General features: G+C 51.8%; 1 protein-coding gene across 5 annotated transcripts in view; it reads right to left on the reverse strand.

The window, feature by feature from the left end:
* The window catches only part of SMOX (spermine oxidase), a 51,422-nt gene that overhangs the window by 14,499 nt on the left and 18,404 nt on the right, over nucleotides 1–18,519 (reverse strand). For 4 of the 5 annotated variants that reach the window (XM_054724151.1, XM_008141053.3, XM_008141054.3 and 1 more), the window contains exons 2-6: nucleotides 9,616–9,849; nucleotides 7,106–7,332; nucleotides 3,115–3,288; nucleotides 2,201–2,954; nucleotides 1,335–1,495 (exon numbers count right to left, since the gene is read on the reverse strand). In XM_054724151.1, coding sequence (XP_054580126.1) covers nucleotides 1,335–1,495; nucleotides 2,201–2,954; nucleotides 3,115–3,288; nucleotides 7,106–7,332; nucleotides 9,616–9,823 — 1,524 coding nt within the window. In that variant the 5' untranslated portion in view covers nucleotides 9,824–9,849. The remainder of the gene's footprint in view (nucleotides 1–1,334; nucleotides 1,496–2,200; nucleotides 2,955–3,114; nucleotides 3,289–7,105; nucleotides 7,333–9,615; nucleotides 9,850–18,519) is intronic. The other variant, XM_028144747.2, reaches the window with a different exon arrangement.

Genomic DNA, 18,519 nt, shown 5'->3' on the forward strand with positions numbered 1-18,519 from the left:
GATGCTGGGGCTGCTGGTCCACAGACCACCCACTTTGAGTAGCGAAGCTTTAGCCCACCAACAAGGAGCACACAGAGCGGGTGAAACTGAAAGGGGGGGACTCATATTATGGCAGAGGGCAAGCTGCCTACTCCCACAGCCATTCTCCTTTCTCTTCAGTAACAAAGCCCTGATTTTTAACGGGGTCCACTGCCATCCAGAATAAAAATGATGTGTCCTAGCCTCTCTTGCAGCTGGTATAGTCATGTGGCTAAGTTCTGGCCAATCAGCTTCAGTGTACTGTTGCTTAGAGACACTGATTCAGCCCCAAGTGTCCCCCCCACACCTTGCAACGTGAAATGCAGAGGAGAGCAGCAGCCTCTCGGACCACTAGGAGGCCTTGAGGATGAAGCAGGTTGCTAATGGTTTGAGGTCCTGACACCTACTTCGGATTTCCTTTTGTGTGATAGAAGTAAACTTCTGTCTTGTTTAAGCCACAGCTATTTTTGTTTTGCTTTGCTTCTTAGGAGGATGGCTGCAGCGGCAGTGAGGGCCTTGTCCTTTCTCCCCCCGAGCACAGCCAGGGCAGGCACAACGCACCTCCTGGTTGGTTGACTCCACACTGGCGGATGGAGAGAGGCCAGTGGAAGCACCAATTCCACACACAAAAAAAAAAAAATTGTTTTACATGTAATTCTGTTGGGGTTTTAGCATTTATTGTGTGTGCAGAGAGGGACTCAAAAATACTTTATGGGAACAGAAATAGATATAATTATTTCTCTCCTACTTATTACCTTTCTCTATGTATTGTTTATTATATAGTTGAAATAATTTGGGGGAGGAGAAGTATTCTCAATTTTATATCCTAAAACATCTTGGCAGGTGGAGTGAAAACATACTGGGGAAACTTACTTTCGTTGAATCAGTGCTCTCCAATAGAGCTTCCCATGATGATAGAAATTTTCTATAGCTACATAATCTAACATGGTAGCCACCAGCCACAAGTGGCTACTGAACCTGGAATGTAGATAGTGCAACTGGGGACCTAAAATTTTGATTTATTAATTTGAATTTTAATTAATCACATGAAATGTGACCAATGCCTACCATATTGGACAGCGCAGCATTAAATGCCTATTTTCATAATCTCAAGAAAGCGTTTGATTCCATCTTTTCTTCCAGATGTTAAGTGCACAATCTCTTGTTTTCTCTTCCATTATAAGAGGGATTCCACCCGTCTCACCTGGCACCCCTTCGTGAATACACTTCCCCCCTCCTCTGCCTGGACAAACACACAAGCAGAATACGCACAACCAGCCCTCCCAGACCCCTCCTCGCCCTGCCCCCACACTCACCGCGGTCTTGGAGCTCTCCGTGTATGGCAGGGGCTTGGCCAGCTTCTCCACGTCGGTCCCAGTTGAGCCCACCTGCGTGTACGAATAGGAGCCTCGGAAGTAAGGGTTGCTGCCCCAGGCGGAGCGCAGGATTCGCCGAGGCTTGGGAATGTTGGGGTTCCCTGTTGGAGAGTCAGAAGAGCAGAGAGGAAGGAGGGTAAGAAATGGCCACACAAAGACACCCTGAGTAGAGCACTCCCGTCCACCTCCCGGGTTCCAGGAGGGCCGGGCTGCTGCGGAGAGGCTTGGGGGATGGAGGAGGGAGGCTGAGTTCAAGCTGTGTACCCCTGGCCTCCTTGTGACCCCGGCAAACACGTCATCTCCCCGGGCCTTAATTTTCCGACCCGAGAAACATTCTAGATAATCATGTTTCCTCCCAACTTCAGGGGTGCTTTGTGGGGCTTTCCCAGGATAGTGGCTGAAAGATGTTCTAAAAGGATCCGACAGTAAAACACAAATCCCCCTCTTAGCAAGGCAATGGATAGGGTACGGGCAATCTGAGGTTTTGCGGTGACTTCCCAGTTTTTACCATCAGCCCTTAGAAGAAACACAGCCTATGGTTTTGAGTGTCTCAGGCTCCAGACAGGGGGAGAGAGCCCACAATTTAGGGGCCCAAGGCTGAGACGTGGCAGCCGGTGGCAGCTCTCCCAGTGGCCGTGCCACCTCAGTTCTGCAATCTGTGGAGAGGAGAGCGGCCACACGGTTCATGGGATTCAGAGGGTCTGGCAGGGGATGGCGGGTGGGTGGCTGGGGAGAGGCGGGTGGCTGGGGCAGGGCGGGTGGCTGGAGGGGCGGCCGCAAGCAGGCAGCGGGGCGCAGGGCCGCACCTGTGAACTGCCGCAGCATCTCGGTGCAGATCTCGGCCACCGCCTCGTCGTCGAACTTCTCCATGACGAGGGCCTCCTCCCCACAGATCCAGCCGCTCAGCACGTGGCCGTAGCGCTCGGGCGGGTAGAGGACGTCGAAGCCGCAGATCTTGCGGTACCAGAGCTCGGGCGGGTAGGTGAGGGTGCGGCTCTCCGCCTCGTCCTCCCACACAAACTGTAAGCTGTTGCACTCGGGGCCCCAGAAGGGCTCCTCGAACTCCAGGAAGATCTTGTCGGTGGTGCCGATGCCCAGGCGGTGGATGGCAGCCACCTTCTCGGCGGGCAGGCCCGGGCAGAAGAAGCTGGCGTGCTGCTTCTTGAGCACGCCCAGCGACACGGTCACGATCACGTGGTCCGCCGGGATCACCTCGCAGTCCTCGCACTCCACCAGCACCGGCCACAGCTCGTCCTCGTCCGGCACCCGCGGCTCCCCGCCTCCCTGGCCGCCCTCGCCGGTGTCGTGATTGTGGTCACCCTCACCACGGGGCTCAATCTCGGGACCCCGGGGGCGGCCCGAGGCCTGGTCCCAGTGCACGCAGCGGACGGCTTTCCCCAGCTGGATGACGTGGGCCGGGATGCCCTCGGCCAGCAGCTCCACAACCCGCATGAAGCCCGAGGGGATGATGTGGTGGGCGCCGGGGATCTCCGTCCACTCCCCGAAGGCGCTCAGGGACACCTCGTCCATGCTGTGCGAGCTACTCTCGCAGCTCTCCACCTGCGGGAAGAGCCAGAGAGAAGCCAGGTGACTCACGGGGCTGGGCAGGGGTCAGGGCTGGACCTCCGGGCAGCGTGCCCTCCTCGGACCCAGATCCCCCAGAATGGTCTTCCTCGCTCTGGCACCTACACTCAACTGAGCTCCCACCGGGCAAAGGTACCTTCAGGTACTGCTGGATCATGGCGAGCTTCAGGCGCTTGGTGGCCTCCGTGTCCTCAGGGTCATTCCTGATGCGGTTGCGCACCTCCTCCCGGGTGAACACCCCCACGCTGTTCTGACTCTCAGCATTGACTGGTTTACCATGCCGGAAGAACTCCTGGGTCAAGTTATAGACCTGCCGGAGAGACCCGAGGGGGCTGAAAACACACGCCCTCATCTCCCCTCCGTCTCACACCGAAGGGCCCAACACGTCCCAGGTGTCCCCAGATAGGCCACGCCCACGACCCCTCTTCTCTTGGTGCCTCAAGGTGGTGCTCATACCGCACTGAGACTCAACAGGGTCCTGGCTCAGGGATGGCAAGCTCCCGTGGGCAACCAGCCTCCTCCAGACGCCGCCCTCTAAGGCCACCTGGGCTTGTGAGGGAGCTGGGGTGGGCCCTGGAGGCTCTGTGGCTGGGCCCCTGCTTAGAAAAGTGAAACGTTTGGTGCCTGTACGGTTTGTGGGAAAGGACCCACCCCTCACGGGTTCTACGAGGCCAAGCCAACAACCCACTTTAGAACCTAGACCTGCACCCTTTTCTCTTTTCCAAGAACCAAATGCACAAACCGCTTCCCTGCCTCCTCTGCCCACACGTGTCTGCTTCGCTCTCTCCCAAGAGGGCAGTCTGGGGCGGTGGCCTGGCCAGTGTTTTGAGGGAGAGGGAGCAGAAGGGGCCCTGAAGTCTGACCTCCCAGAAGATGCTGCCTGGCTCTGCTCAGAGCCACTCAAGGTGCTCCCTTTACTGTGGGACTCAGACTCAGGTAAGGAAGATGCTCATGTTGGGGCAGGGTATGTGGAGAGCAGGGAGACCCCAGTGTGCCAAGCAACGGAAATGCATTTCACGGGCATATTTTGTCAAGAACTTCAACCCACATCTCACCAACAGAAAGAAATGAACAAGCCCTGGCCTACTGCCTTCCTGCGTTTGTGGTGTATCACCCCCATCGAACACTGGGCAGGTCTCCCTGCGGAAAGGAAGCCGGTCCTGGATCAGGCATGGGATTCCCCAAAAGGCAAGGCTTCAGCCCCAACACTCATCAGCAAACGTTCACTGGGCTCTTGGCCAGGCACAGGTTGTAAAAGTGAACTAGACAGTCATAGTCCTAAACCCCTGCCCTAAAGTTGGGGAGACGTCATAAAATGTGCTGTGACAGGAAAGAGCCCAGGATTTGTGAGATCAACCCAGATAACCGTGGACAGTCCGGATAGAGTCGGGTTGGCAGTGGCAGGGAAAGGAAAGGTATTTCGAACAAAAGGAACATCACATTCAAAGAGAAAGAGAGGAAGAAGGGGGAGAGAACGTAAGATGCACGGTGCTAAAAGCGGTTCAGTGTTGCTGAAGTGAACAGCACGGAAAGAGATAACTTTGGAAAGGCAGGCAGGGGCTCAGCGTGAGGGACGAAGGGGCTTGTCAAGGACTCTGGACTTTATCCAAGGCCCTGGCCTCACTGACGGGTTGTGAGCATAACCACACACTCCCTCTCCCTCCCGGAACACGGGAAATGCAGGCTCCCTGGCCAAACATCTGGGGCTGGTGCCTATTAATGGTGTGCTTCCCTTCCTACAGTGAGTCTGAATGTGGTCAAACACACATTCATGGGAATGAGTCTGCCCTTTAGCCCAGCCCTGGCATAGACTTTCAGGCAGCAGGGAGGAGGAAGGAAGGTGGCATTGCCCACTCCCAACCATCTATCTCCACATGAGATATAAACACGAATTAAACGTCTCTGAAGGATAAAATATAAAGATGTAAATAAGTTAAATTGTTTATTTTTCCTCCCTTCAGTCACAAGATGCTGGGTGTTTGGCCTTAACTAGAGTTCTCAGCAAATTCCTCACCCAGTACTACTGCCAAGGAGTCAGGCTCTCAACTTGCCTCCTCCTCCATGGGTTTTTCCTTTGGGTGATAACCAACATGGTACCCACCCAGTCCTTACCTTATGCTGACTAGCGGCCAAAATGCCCGCTGAGTAACAAATTCAGTCTCTCTATGTGACTCTTCACCAGCGAGGACAGCCTTAACTGAATATGGGTTTTTCCTATGGGTACAGTCTCCTGACCTGGGTCAAATGACACCTTTCTAATGTCACCCAAGGGAAATGAGACAAGCCTATAACAGCTAATACTCACCCCAATTCTCATTAAGCACTTTCCATCAGGATCTCATTTAGTCCTCATGACACTATAAAGTAGGTATAACTATGTCCATTTTACAGATGAGGAAAGTAAGGCTCAGAGAGGCTCAATAACTTGCCCGAGATTATACAGCTAATAAAGGGTTGAACTGGTATTTGAATCAAGGTAGTGTTGCTCCAGAGAGTGAGCTCTATACTACTACTGCAACTCATTTATTTGTTAACAAATATAACGCATTCAAATGAGAGGCCCTTCAGAGTCATCACCTTTGGAGGGAGGCTGCCTATCTGCTAGGAACCCACCCTCAGGCAGGGCTTCACGCGCTTAGAGCCACCACTTTAGAACAGCCTCCCGCACTGGTTAACAGCCACACAGGGAACTCCTACCTCTGGGCCTCATGGTTAACACCCCTTCCTTCTCACATAAGCATCACCACCCAGACTAATAACCCACCTTATCCATCCTACTTTCTACAACTTACACTCTTGATTTTCAAAAATCAAGCCCACAGCAGAAATTGATGGTGATCTATTTTTAAGGGTTTAAAAGAACAAGTCAGCCATGGACCCTGAAGGTCATTCTCAAGAGGCATCCATGCTTGAAATACTCACAATCAGAGCATGACTGATTCCCGGTAGACCAGGAAGTTCCATTTTGAAGAATACTAGTTCTTATCTACTCGTTAATAATTCAGTCTCTTTGCACATGAGTGAAAACACATAACACCATGGGACTGCACACAACATACCTTGTGGGTGCACACACACTGAGCCAGCCTCCCTGAGCAGGAACTACCCCAAAACAAAGGTCACATCTCCTTTCCCATGCCCACAGAAAATGTACAATAGGTGTCTGTTGGCCAATTTATGGACCTGGAGTGAAGGGTTGTTATACTATAAACGACAAGGTATCAGAAAACAGGGCCTACATGTTACCTTGCTTGTCCAGTGCAGTTCACAGCACCACTGAAAGATACTAAAAATATTGACATATTTTTAAAAACCTGATTAGACAAGGATGTGTGCCACTTCTATCCAACACTATACTGGAGATACTGGCCAGTGCAATAAGGCAAGAAAAATAAATAGTCTTCGGCTGTGCTGTTCAATACAGTAGCCACTAGACACTCGTAGCAATTTAAAATTAAATAATTAAATATTTACTTACTCAGTTTTACTACTACATTGCAAGAGCTCAAGAGCCACATGTGGCTAGTGACTACAATACTGGATAGTACAGGTATAAAACATCTCCATTATTGTAGAAAGTTCTATTAGACAATGCGGGTCTGAGGATTAGAAAGGAAAAAATAAAATTCTCATCTATTTTTGTATAGAATTATATACATAAAATTCCAAAACATTATTAGAATATAAATTAATATAACATATTAACAGATATAGCATTAGAATTAAAATAATAATTTACCAAAGTAGTTGAAATCAATATGTAAAATCAGTTATAGTTCTAAATGCCAGGAACAACTAGAAAATAAAATTGTTTTTAAATTACCATTTACAAGAGTATCCAAAAGCAATAACAACAATCACTGCCTAAGTACCTAGTAATAAATCTAATAAAAGATGTTTAAGGACTTTCTGGAGAAATATTTAATCATGTGTACCAATAATCTCTTAACTAGTAGTTCTCCACTCATCATCTTCATTCTATCCACAAGTTGTCCTGATATTCCAAATGCAGGGCCCAGAGAGTGTGCAAGGACATGACCAGGATCTTAAAAGACTTCCTGCACACTGCCAGGGGACTGATTCCCTGCCCCCATACTCTATGCCTAGCTGGCCTGTTAACACCTCACCTCGTTGTATAAATCGCTGAATTCCTCAACCACGTCCTTGGGGATCCTGCGGCCACGGTTGGTAAGGTAGCAGGCCACGCCATTCTTGGAGTAGAGGCTGATGCGGCCCACGCTGCGCTCCCCATCAGTTGTCTCTTCCAGAAGGCCATTGGCTTCTGCTAGATGATAGATGGGATTCCCCTGGGAGCCATGGATCCAGGTGGCTCCCAGCTCAAAGGTCGCGTGTCCTGATGGTGACAACAGTAAGACCTTAGAGGGGTAGGGATTTCTTCAGAGAGGGCTAGAACACTGCCTCACCCTCCTTCCTCCAGGAGAACCATTCCACCCCCACAAAAGGCAAGATGGGGATTAGGGTCCCCCTCTGGCAACCAACCGAAGTTTTCAGTGAAAATATCCCAGTGAAACTGTATGTGGCACAAAATGGATTCCACTTTATGGCTGAGATAACTGCTACCTGAATGACTCAGTGATTTGCCCCAGAGTCACCACACTGGACTAATTAGAAGTGGGTAGACCAGAGGACACCAAAAGCTGAAAGCCCAGTGCCCTGCTTCTGTGGGTTCCTGGTGGGCACTAAGGGCATTTTTTACTCATCAATCTTTAGAGCCTCAGGCTTGAGGCTCCCTACGAATCTTGCCTGGTATTAGCTCCCAATAGGGACAGAATGGGGCCAGCATCCTGGATACCCCACTAAACCTGGGGACCCTCCTCAGGGCAGAGCAGGGAGCTCCAAGGCACACAGCCACTGGGAGGTGATGTCCAGGAATATGGTCCCTTCCTGGCTCCAGACACTCAGCAAAAACAGGAACAAGGGGAGTAGCTTGAGGTCAGCTGCAAGGTCAGTGCCACAGCCCTATCCACCAGGCTCTGCCAGGAGGTGGGGCAGCCCAAAGCAGGTCCCAGTCTGAGGCTATTTCCTGTCCTCTCCCACATGCTTCTCCGCCTGTGTCATCCTCACTGCATCCAAAGCGTACCAGTTACTATCTCCAGGTCTACACACCGTGTCCCTGGGGCCTCTCGTCCTTGACCCCTGCTCTTATCACTGAGATTCACAGCTACAATCTCACTGCAGCTAGCCCAACTGCAGCCTGGGCTTTCAGCGCTGGGTGTCAGCACACACAGCACATGCACATGTGCCCTTGCCTGGACACGCTCTCCCCTCTCCTGGCAGGTCTGCCTTGGTGTTCCTCACATATATCATTCCACAAGTATCACCTCATCCTTCTCACTACTATCCAACTTCCCCCAACACTTGAGACCCACCCAACCTCCCTCTCCCAGGGAAGGCTTCCTGCCCGATGGTGCATCCCCTCAGGCTCCTGAAGCCCCGTCTCTCCCTCCTCACTACCTGTACCATCATTTCACTGCACAGCATGTCTTAGCTGTCAGCTACCACTGAGACTGGGCTGTTTGCCCTCCCTTCTTCTGCTTCCATCTCAGACTCTGAATGTCTTATCAGGACTCAAGAACCACAAATGCAGCAGCCCCTTCTCTAAGACTCCAGGCCAGCCAATCAGGTGTTAAGCAAAGAGTCCCACCCTTCCCTGCTGGCTGTCCCCGCACTTACAAGTGCCTTGGATGCACTTTCATCCTTACTGCTAACATACTCTCCTGCGTGTGCCAGGGGACAACAGATGCAACTTCATGTACGCTATCCAGTAAATGCTATAGGGGAAGACGCCTAATGTGGTCAAAGTCTCCGAAAGAAGCAAGTACCCAGGTGTCTTCAACCTCTGCTTATCCTAAGCCTGACCACCTACTTCTCTTGCCCTTCCATCAGAAGTGGACACACAGAATCTTCTTGGCCTTGCTGCCCGTGAGGGAACAGTCACAGACACAAAATCCTATGGTCAATACAGCCCACAGTGCATGGTCCCTACCTGCTCAATCTCTCCATGGCCAGACCCCCTGGCTGGGAAGCCCTGGGGGTCCAGTGGCATTTCAGGCAAGTCCCCATCTTCTAGAATCCCTGGCGTAATCTGCCCACCCCTGTGGTAAGGCTCTTACCTGGCTGCTTTCTCCAGAGTCTTCATTACTCTGCAACCTGGACAGACCCTTTTCCCAGAGACCTGCCATAACCCACAAGGAGGCCCAAAATCCCCTTGCACCTCCACTGCCCTGAGTTCCTATTGTCCCATCTAACTCTCGGTCCTGATACACTAATTCACACTCAAAAGTTAATGACTAATAGAAGCTCACAGAATTCCCCTTTTTTGTGAAACAGAAACTGGTCCATCCACTGCTAAGAGAACTTGGTTCTGGGCATGCCCTCTCTCCTAAACACTGAATCCTAGGTCATGTTCCAAAAATGGAGGCCAGAACCCCTATCCTGCCTACCTCAGAGGGCTACGGAGAGGACAAAGGAAGCTTTTGGAAAACATCTAGGCAGCATGCATGATGCAATAACTACCCCCAGAGAAGCGGCTAAAGTAATGAGATTTCAGGCAAGGCCAAGGCATTGGGGGATAAGAAGTGACTTTGGGAGGTAGCTGGGCCGAGGTGGCACTCACCGAGTTTCACACTCTCCACACGGCCTCCAATGCGGCTAGAAGCCTCAAGCACAGTGACATCCGTGAAGCCCTGCTCCAGAAGTGCTTTGGTTGCAGCCAGGCCAGCCAAACCGGCACCGATCACTACCACGCGAGGCTGTCCCCTTCTCCGTAGGCCACGACTGAGAGGGTCATCCGCACTGTCGCCACTGGATTCACAACTTTGCATACCGTCCGCACTCGCCTCCTAGGAACCTGCAGGGAACAGGAATGTCACAGCTCACCTACTATACCTTCACTTCCCACCTGCCCCAAGGGGCATTCACGGGCTCTGCTCTCAAGGGGAGCCCTCGAGCCCTCCCTGTCCTCCTCAAGGACCTGGAAATAAAAGCCATCTCCAAAGGATGTGGGGTGGAAAGAGGAGACACAGAGAGGGAGAGAAGGAGGAAGGGGTGCATTGTGGGCCCTCACCAGCAAGCAGGAGAGCTGGGGGCCCACCTGGAGCCCCTGAAAGCCATCAATCCCATCTAAAACCTGTTAGGCACTACCTCTTGCCCAAGGCTGAGAAACAAGAGCCAGTCAGGGAGAGAATGACCAAGAAGGTCAAAGTCAAGAGAAACTGCCTGGCACTGGACCAGCTGGGCCAGCACAGCCGCTGTGGTTCAGCCCCCACCAAACTGAGGATGCTCACACTGACCCCAGGATGCTTGCATGGACTTCAGGATGCTCACACCAACCCCAGATACTCTCCCTCTACTCTCCCTCCCTTCCTAGTTCTTCCCTCACACTCTCTCTTTCTTGCCCCTTCTCTTCTCCTCTGGATTTCTGTTGCTCTTTCACAGCCTCAGTGAGGTGGCAATTTGGTGGGCAGGACCTAGTCCCGCCCTCCCCCCAAAAATGCCACGAGGCCGGTATTGGATGAGCCTCTGCTATTCCGGGTAGACCTCTGGTTGTTTTCCCCAGCCATCCAGCCCCTCAGTCACCACAAAGCAGCAAGGAGCCCAGGAAACAGTGAACCGTGAGGACCCGTGGCACCAGAGGCCAGACATCAAATTGACAGTTACACTAAGCCAGCTTGCTCGGAGACGCCAGGCGCGGGAGCTGATGGCTAGGAGGCGAAGGGGTCCCTGAATCTGGCCCAAGGGCTGGGAGAGGCTACCTCTCTATTCCCAGAGTGACCACAAAGGTCTGAAGGTGTCCATGGGTTGCTTCCCTGGCCCAAGCAACTTAGATTCCAGTTGCCTTTGCTGAGGTCTCAGTGGCAGGAGTTGCAGACTCCAATAGTATCCAGGACCTAACAACGGGGAGCAAATATGGGTGGAAGGTGGTTGCTGGGCAGCAGACAGGGGGCATCTAAAAAGCTGTCACCTGTACCTGATCCGGCATATTCCACCAAATAGATATGCTAAAGAATGTTCATAGCAGCTTTATTCATAATAGTCAGAAGCAACCCAAAGGTCCAGCCACAGGAGAATGAATAAATCTATCGTGCTGTGTACAGCATAGCCACGCAAGGAAATAGTTCTCAGCAATCATCTCAACAACACTGCATTGAGCAAAAGACACCAGAGATACAAGAGTTCATACTGTATGACTCCATTCATGTAAAGTTCACAAAGAGGTCAAATCAATCTGTGATGACAGAGGTGAGATGGGAACTGAACAGGGCCAGCAGGAAACTCTCTGGGGTGGAAGAATATGTACCTTGGTGTGGATGGTAGTTACAATGTACATACAAGAATCCACAGCGTTGGCTATTTAGGATTTGTGCCATCCAATGTATGTGTGTGCATACCTCAGTAACCATTCAGATATCCATTCCTGGCTCCCTATAAAAAAAAATAATAATACCAGCACACTGACTTCCTTCTCCACACATCTCAAGGTGTAGCAAAGTGGTCTTTTTCTCAATATACTCAGGCTAAGAAACTGCTCCTCACCCCTCCCCCACCCACTCCACCTGCCCACACCACACCTGGGCATGGGCTGCCTCCAAATGCCATCCAAACTCCCCAGGCCCAGCCAGCTCAGTGCAGAAATGATTCCTCAGGGGGCCGGAAGGTGGTGCCATGGCCCAGAGCTCCTGGGAGGGGACTCCCCAGCTCAGACTGTATCCGGGTTTTCCTATTCCTCCTCCCTCCTCCTTCTTCTGTCCCTCTACACCCCCTCCCCCACCCCCTCCTGATGTTCTATCCAGACACATGGGGGGTTAGGGCTGCCTGGAGTCCTTTCCCCCCATCTCCTTCCCCCCTCCAGGTTCTAACAGGGAAGTAAATGTAGATAAAGGTGAGGTATGGCTGCCTGCACCCCCTGCCAGGGCAGCCAGCAGGGAGAAAGGGTCAGAGATTCAATGCAGACAAGGAACCTGCTCTGCAGCAGGTCTGTAAACATACCGGGTGCTCCTAGCTGCCAGCTGCCACTGACGTCACCACTGCTGGGCACCCAATGACGCCATGCGATGTGGCTCTGCTGCCCTCCCTGCTCCCACGCCTGTTCCCCAGGGCTGGGGGCACTCTGCCTACATGCTTGTTTCGTGGCCTCCATCCCCACCCCCAGCCCTAGACCACCCAAACAAAAAACAAAAAAAAATGCTTTTATACAATAAAGAGATGGGATCAACGCAGTGGTTCTCAAATCTTACTGGTGGAACCCCTTCTCAAAAAGCTCCTGTGGAATTCAGAGTGTGGCTGGGATGAAACTGGTCTCATCACAGAACCCCCCCCCCCACTACACTGCTGTGACAGTCAAATAAGGCCCTGTGGGGATATCACAAGATTCTCAAGAGCCTCATGTGTGAAAATTATTTGTAAAGTTCCGTAGCTAAATTATGAGCAGACTGTCTTTGTGACCGGGTTCAGGAATGGACTGTGGGAAGTACAGGCCAGCAGCTTGCCTTCAAGATGGACACAGAAAGAATCCTGAGTTCCCAAGTATCAGAGACCTTGAACCCAGACATCACACCTGGGGTGCCACAGTAGAAACAGGTAAGTGGGCCATATAGGTCACCTGCACCCCTGACCTTCACAGCTAACCCCAGATGGACGCATCAACCCCGAGCACCCCCAAGAAGCCAGAGAGGCCACTCACACAGCCCACTGACGGCAGACAGATAAGGCGTCAGTGCCCCGTGTCCCCCGTATCGGCCTTTGGAGCCAACACACCTCGGGGTCCAAACGGAAAGGGAGAGAGAAAATTATGTCCAGGGACACCTACTGGGTGCTGGGCCCCAGCTAAATGCTGAACTGGACTTTTAGGTGCTCTGTTATCTGGTTGGGGGTGGGGAAAGCAATTTATTTTCCATTGGTTTGTGTCATCTTTCCCTTTCAAAAATTTTTTTTTAATTTTAAGAGAAAATGCCTTATTGAGGAAGAATCACTTAATGCTCCTCAGTGCCCACCTGCCCTTCTCTAGATTTGGGGAAATAAATAAATAAACAACATCCGCTCCTTGATCTGTATGCACAGGAGAAACAGAACACCCTGTACTTTTCAAGCAGATAAAGGAGAGAAGGAAAAAAGTGCTGGCTCAGCCAGGCAGGGAGGAGGAGGGGGAGGGGAAGGAGGGGGAGGGGGAGGAGGAGGAGGAGGAGGAGGAGGAGGAGGAGGAGGAGGAGGAGGGTTGGAAGGAGGAGAAGGGATGGGGAGGAGATGGGCAGGGGCACAGGACAATAGCACTTGCCTTCTTGTTCCTGCTTACATGCCAAAGTGGGGGTGGGAGCCTGCGTCCCCAAGTCCACAAGCAGGCCAAGACTGGCAGCTTCAAGGAATCAGGCCAGACACTGCATGAGTGTCTCACCACCATTCAAGATGCCCTGCTGCCCACCCCCATCCTCCATCCCATTCCAGCCTGCAGGCCACCACCTCCCCCTGCTGCCCAGAGCCCATACTGCCCTGACTGACCTGCCCAAGAAACCAAACTGGAAAGAAGAGGGCAGCAGGGGGAGGAGAGAGGACACAGGGAACAAAAACCCTGTCCCCTGGCAGGGTCACCAAACAGGATGAATGAACACGAGGAGGCCACCCAACGGGAACGGGCACTAGCAGCCAAGCATGTGTCGGCTTCCCCACCACCTCCTCTCAGTATCCTCACCAGTTCCACGTCACCCTGAGATCTACCCTCCAAGAACTGCCTCCCAATCACCAAATACCAGAGACATGTTTTAGTCCTGGCCTCCCACATATGACCCTGCCCAGCCCCTCTTGGAACCGGGGTCACCACACATCGCCTTACACTTTCCCCATGGCAGTTAAAGCCTCTGGAGTGCCAAGCACTCCCAGGCTCAAAACGGAAGGCATCCATTTCATGGAAGACCCGCCCTTATCCATCGGGTCAAACCATGTCAACTCCACAGTCCAAATAACGTTGCCTCTACACTCAACTTCCCCAGGGGGCGGGCTGCCTCCTCCACCTGAACCAGCCATAAAGAAGGCCTTAGCTCTTGACCCTCTGGACCTAGCTGACCTTTGTGGCTTCAGTTTGCACTCCACCCCCTCAACTTCACTAACGGTGAACATCCCCAGTGCAGCCCAGCTGAAGGCCTGTGGGAAACGTCCCTCCTGCACACATCAGAGAATCTGGCTCTCGGTTCTCTTATACGCACACCCTTGTGCGGAGCGCTGTGGTTGTGCAGCTGTGTAGCTGCGCAGTTGTCTATTGCTTGAACCACCAGCAAGGCCTGCTCCACTGATGTTTCCTAAAGCAACAGACACCCTGGAAATGTGAGCTTCTTATACTGGTTCTGCTCTGCAACCACCACTACCCGCCCCCTGCCTATCCTCAAAGCATGGGCGTCTCACCCCCAGGAAGTGCTTTTGCCCGTTATTCTGGAGTGAGGCTAAGCCCCATGATCGCTGAGCAGGGCCACAACCACTGAGCAGGGCCACAGTCCCAGGAGTGAACTGCAGGGAGGTTCCGCGGTCCAGCTCAGCACAAGGTGCCCCTTCTCCTTAGTGTCGGAGTCCACTTCCCTCCCCAACAGTGGCTACGACAACAAAAACGATGCCACCCACAGAGGGCCATCTTCCCAAGTGCCCCACACCTTTCCAAGGTCGCCCCTCAAAAACACAAAAAATGCCCACCCTTCCTTGGCTCCCTTCTGAACACGGGCTACTCCCAAATGTGTCTGCCTCCTGTCCTTTCCTCAAGGTCACCCAAGTGCAAGACCCATTTCCCAGAGGAGAGGAGCATGGTCAAGGCAGTTAGCCCACCTGGCTCCTCACCCCTCAGGGTCCAGCTTCCACCAGCTGAAGCACTCCAAGCAGGCCCGCCCCTTCCAAACAGCAGGCTCCGCCCCTCTTCTGAGCCCCATAGCTCCTGTGAGCCCTCCCAGGGCTCTGGGGGCCACCTGCACCCTCCCCAACCAACCTTGGGGAATTCCAAGTCTCTCCTCTCAACGGATACTCCTAGTGCTCAGTGCTCGAGGGCAGCAGCCCTACCTCAGTTTCCCTGGAGGGAACCCTTTGCCTCAGCTTCCAACAGTAGGGGAGGGGGGCTTTTAAGGGAATCTCTTTGGACTGCCTGGCAGGTCTGGGAGGGATTTGGATTCTCGAGGGGCCCCCAGACAATGCAATTATTCTTCAGATGTAAAAACACCCAGAAATCCCAGACCAGCTGCTTTGCACAGAGGCCCAGACAAAGGGGCTCTGTGTCTGCCTGCAAGGCTCCTCCTACCCCTCAACCCCAGGAAGGGGCTGGGCCTGAGCTCCTCCTAGCCAGACCCTCCCCAGTCCTCCTCACCCTGCCCAGCCAGCCAGGAAGTCAAAGAGGCAGGATAGCTGAGCCAGGCTTGGCCAGTGACTGATGGGGGGTGGGAGGGGCAGACACAGGACAAGGACAGCCTATGAGCGCAGGAGACGCAAGAAGAGGGAGAGAACACGGGCCCGGGCGCCCAGAGACCCAAGCCCCAGCTCAGTCTCCCCCTTGCCAGGTGACACCTTCTCTGGGAAATACCTGGCCAACACATCTGAACTCACCCCAAAGACACAGCATCTGTACCCCGCCTCCAGGACACACATGTCTAAGTCCCATCAGATGCTTACCTGCTTCCTTTAATCTTCAAGCTTTCCCATCTATAAAATGGGGACAGGTTCAGCTACCTGGTGGGACTCAGAGAGAGAACGAAAGGAAAAAGCTCCCAAAGAGACTACTACAGAGGTGGGAGCCACCTCTCCTAGGACCCAGAGCTCCATTTCAGTTAAGGAACCCCAGCCTTCACCTGAACTCAGACCCCTGCCTCAGCCTTGGCCCCAACTCTTGATCCTGACATCAATCAGACTACCCTCAACACTGTTTCAACCTACCCAGTTCTGGGGGTAGGGACAGGTATCAGAGATGGGATCATAAAAGGAACAAGGCGTGGGTGCCTCATTCCGTAGAACCCTCCCACCAGCTATGCCCCCTCAAGACCAAGATGAGGAAGAGGCTCTGGGGAGGGCCCACCATCCGTCCTGGCACTCACACTTCTCTCCAAGCACAGCGTCTTTGTTAGCCACATCTCTTCCCCACAGCCAGGTGTGTAAGGTCCCTAAAAGAACAACTTTGAAAGTCTTTGTAAGCCTTTTCTGAAGTGGGAAGCCTGTACTACTTGGAGAGAGGCAGCCTTCGACTATATATTTGAGGGAATATAGGGGGACAAATCCAACAGCAAGGCCCTCATAAGCACTAGTGTCATTCTTGAAGAGGTGAGCACTCTGGGCCAGTCTCTATTTCCCATGATGCTCTGCAAGGCCAGAGAGACCCAGGTGGATTGTTCCAAGACCTCAGCTTATCGCTGCCTTGCAGGGACAGACCCTGAAGATCACCAGCCTCTGGCTAGAAGCCTACTTGGGGACAGAGGAGGGGAAGCAAACATGGAAAAAAGCCAGAGAAAGGGTAAGGTCTCTGAGGGGCAAAACGTTCAGCGGGCAGTCTTGATGGCTGGAAAGAGAAACAGGGGTGGGGATGGGCCAGGACAGAGCCTAAGGCTGAATTCCTGCTCCCATACAAACCCCAAACAGCTTTACCCCAAACTCCACCCTAGAGATCCTGCCTTCGGCAAAAGCATGTCAATGGATCACGCTCTAACAATAGAGCAGATCAAGTGCTGGTCTTGATGGCTTCTAAACATCTCCTATGAACTTTCAAAATCTGGGCCAGACACCCTGGAAATGTGAGGGCAGCTTCCATCTCCAACCCCAGCTCCTCACACTTCATGCCCTAGTTTCCCATCTTTGTGTGTATCTACCCGCAGATATCCTATCTGGCAGGGTAGGCAGTCACCTGTCTGCCAGCAGAGACCACATTCTTCCACTAAGATCCCAGATCTCACAGAGGCAGGCAAATCCCATTCCCTTTCAGCCCAGAGACAGGTCAGGGTTTTATATGATGACTACGCCACCTCTGGACACGCCTGGATGAGACAAAATTGTCCAGACAGTAACTTCTGCCCCTAACCAGTGTGGCCTTTGGAGAGTCCATTGGCTTAAGCCTTGGTTTTCCCAGCTGTAAAATGGGAATAATCACTCCTACCCTCAACAAGGCTGGCCCTGACCCCAGACTCTATTAGCCAGCCTCTTGTGTCTCTGAGAAAAGTCCTAAAGGCACAGGTTTCACTGTGGCTCCCTTAAGCAAACTTTAGGATGAGACACCCATGGCCTAGGTTCCCTCCTTCTAAGCAGTACCTGACACCCCAACTTGGGACCCCCCCCTCCAGGAAGTCAGCACCCACAGGATTGTAAGGAACCACAAAGTTGGTCACTATCCTGGTTAACTACATTGGTGCCAGACTGCCCTTGGGGACAGCACACCAGGCTGTGGGCACAAGAGGACGGATATGAAATGGTACTCACAGTCACTCACTTCCCTGAGAGGAAGTTCTCCTAGAAGGGCTGATCCTGGAGAGAAAACCAGCCGCAAAACCACGGCACCACCCAAATAGCCCCAGCAATCTTGAGAAAGAAGAACAAAGTTGGAGGGATCACAATATCAAACTATACTACAAAGCCACTGTAATCAAAACAGCCTGGTTACTGGCAAAGAACAGGCATATAGACCAATGGAACAGAACAGAGACCCCAGAAATCAACCCACACCATTAGCCTATTTGTATTTGTAAAGGAGGCAAGAATATGCAATGGAGCAAAGGCAGTCTCTTCAACAAATGTTGCTGGGAAAATTGCACAGAAAGATGCAAAAAGATGAAACTAGACCACCAACTCACACCGTACACAAGAATAAACTCAAAGTGGATAAAAGACTTAAATGTAAGTAAAGAAACTATAAAAATCCTAAAAGAAAACATAGGCAACAAAATCTCAGACAGCTCATGTAGTAGAATCTTCACCAATACATCTCCGAGGGCAAGAGAAACAAAGGAAAAAAGAAATACCAGTAACTGGGACTATATCAAACTAAAAGGCTTCTGCACAACAAAAGAAACCAACATCAAAATGAAAAGGGAACCCACTTATGGAAGAACATAATTGCCAGTGATATATCTGATAAGGGGTTAATTTCCAAAATACATAAAGAACACATACAACTCAACAAAAGGAAGAGAAAAACCCAATTTAAAAATGGGCCAAGGAACTGAATAGACATTTCTTCAAAAAGAACATACAGATGGCCAATAGACTTATGAAAAAATGCTCAAGGTCATTAATCATTAGAGAGATGCAAATAAAAACGATAATGAGGTATCACCTCACACCTGTCAGAATAGCTACTATCAATAAATCAACAAACAGCAAGGGCTGATGAGGATGTGGAGAAAAGGGAACCCTCATGTACTGTTAATGGGAATCCAGACTAGTGTAGTCACTGTGGAAAACAGGATGGAGTTTCCTCAAAAAATTAAATATGGAACTGCCATTTGACCCAGTGATCCCACTTCTAGGAATATATCCTAAGAAACAATCAGAAAGAATATATGCACCCCTATGTTCACAG

The sequence above is a fragment of the Eptesicus fuscus genome, chromosome 12 (genome assembly GCF_027574615.1).
Source record: "Eptesicus fuscus isolate TK198812 chromosome 12, DD_ASM_mEF_20220401, whole genome shotgun sequence".
Taxonomy (NCBI): domain Eukaryota; kingdom Metazoa; phylum Chordata; class Mammalia; order Chiroptera; family Vespertilionidae; genus Eptesicus; species Eptesicus fuscus.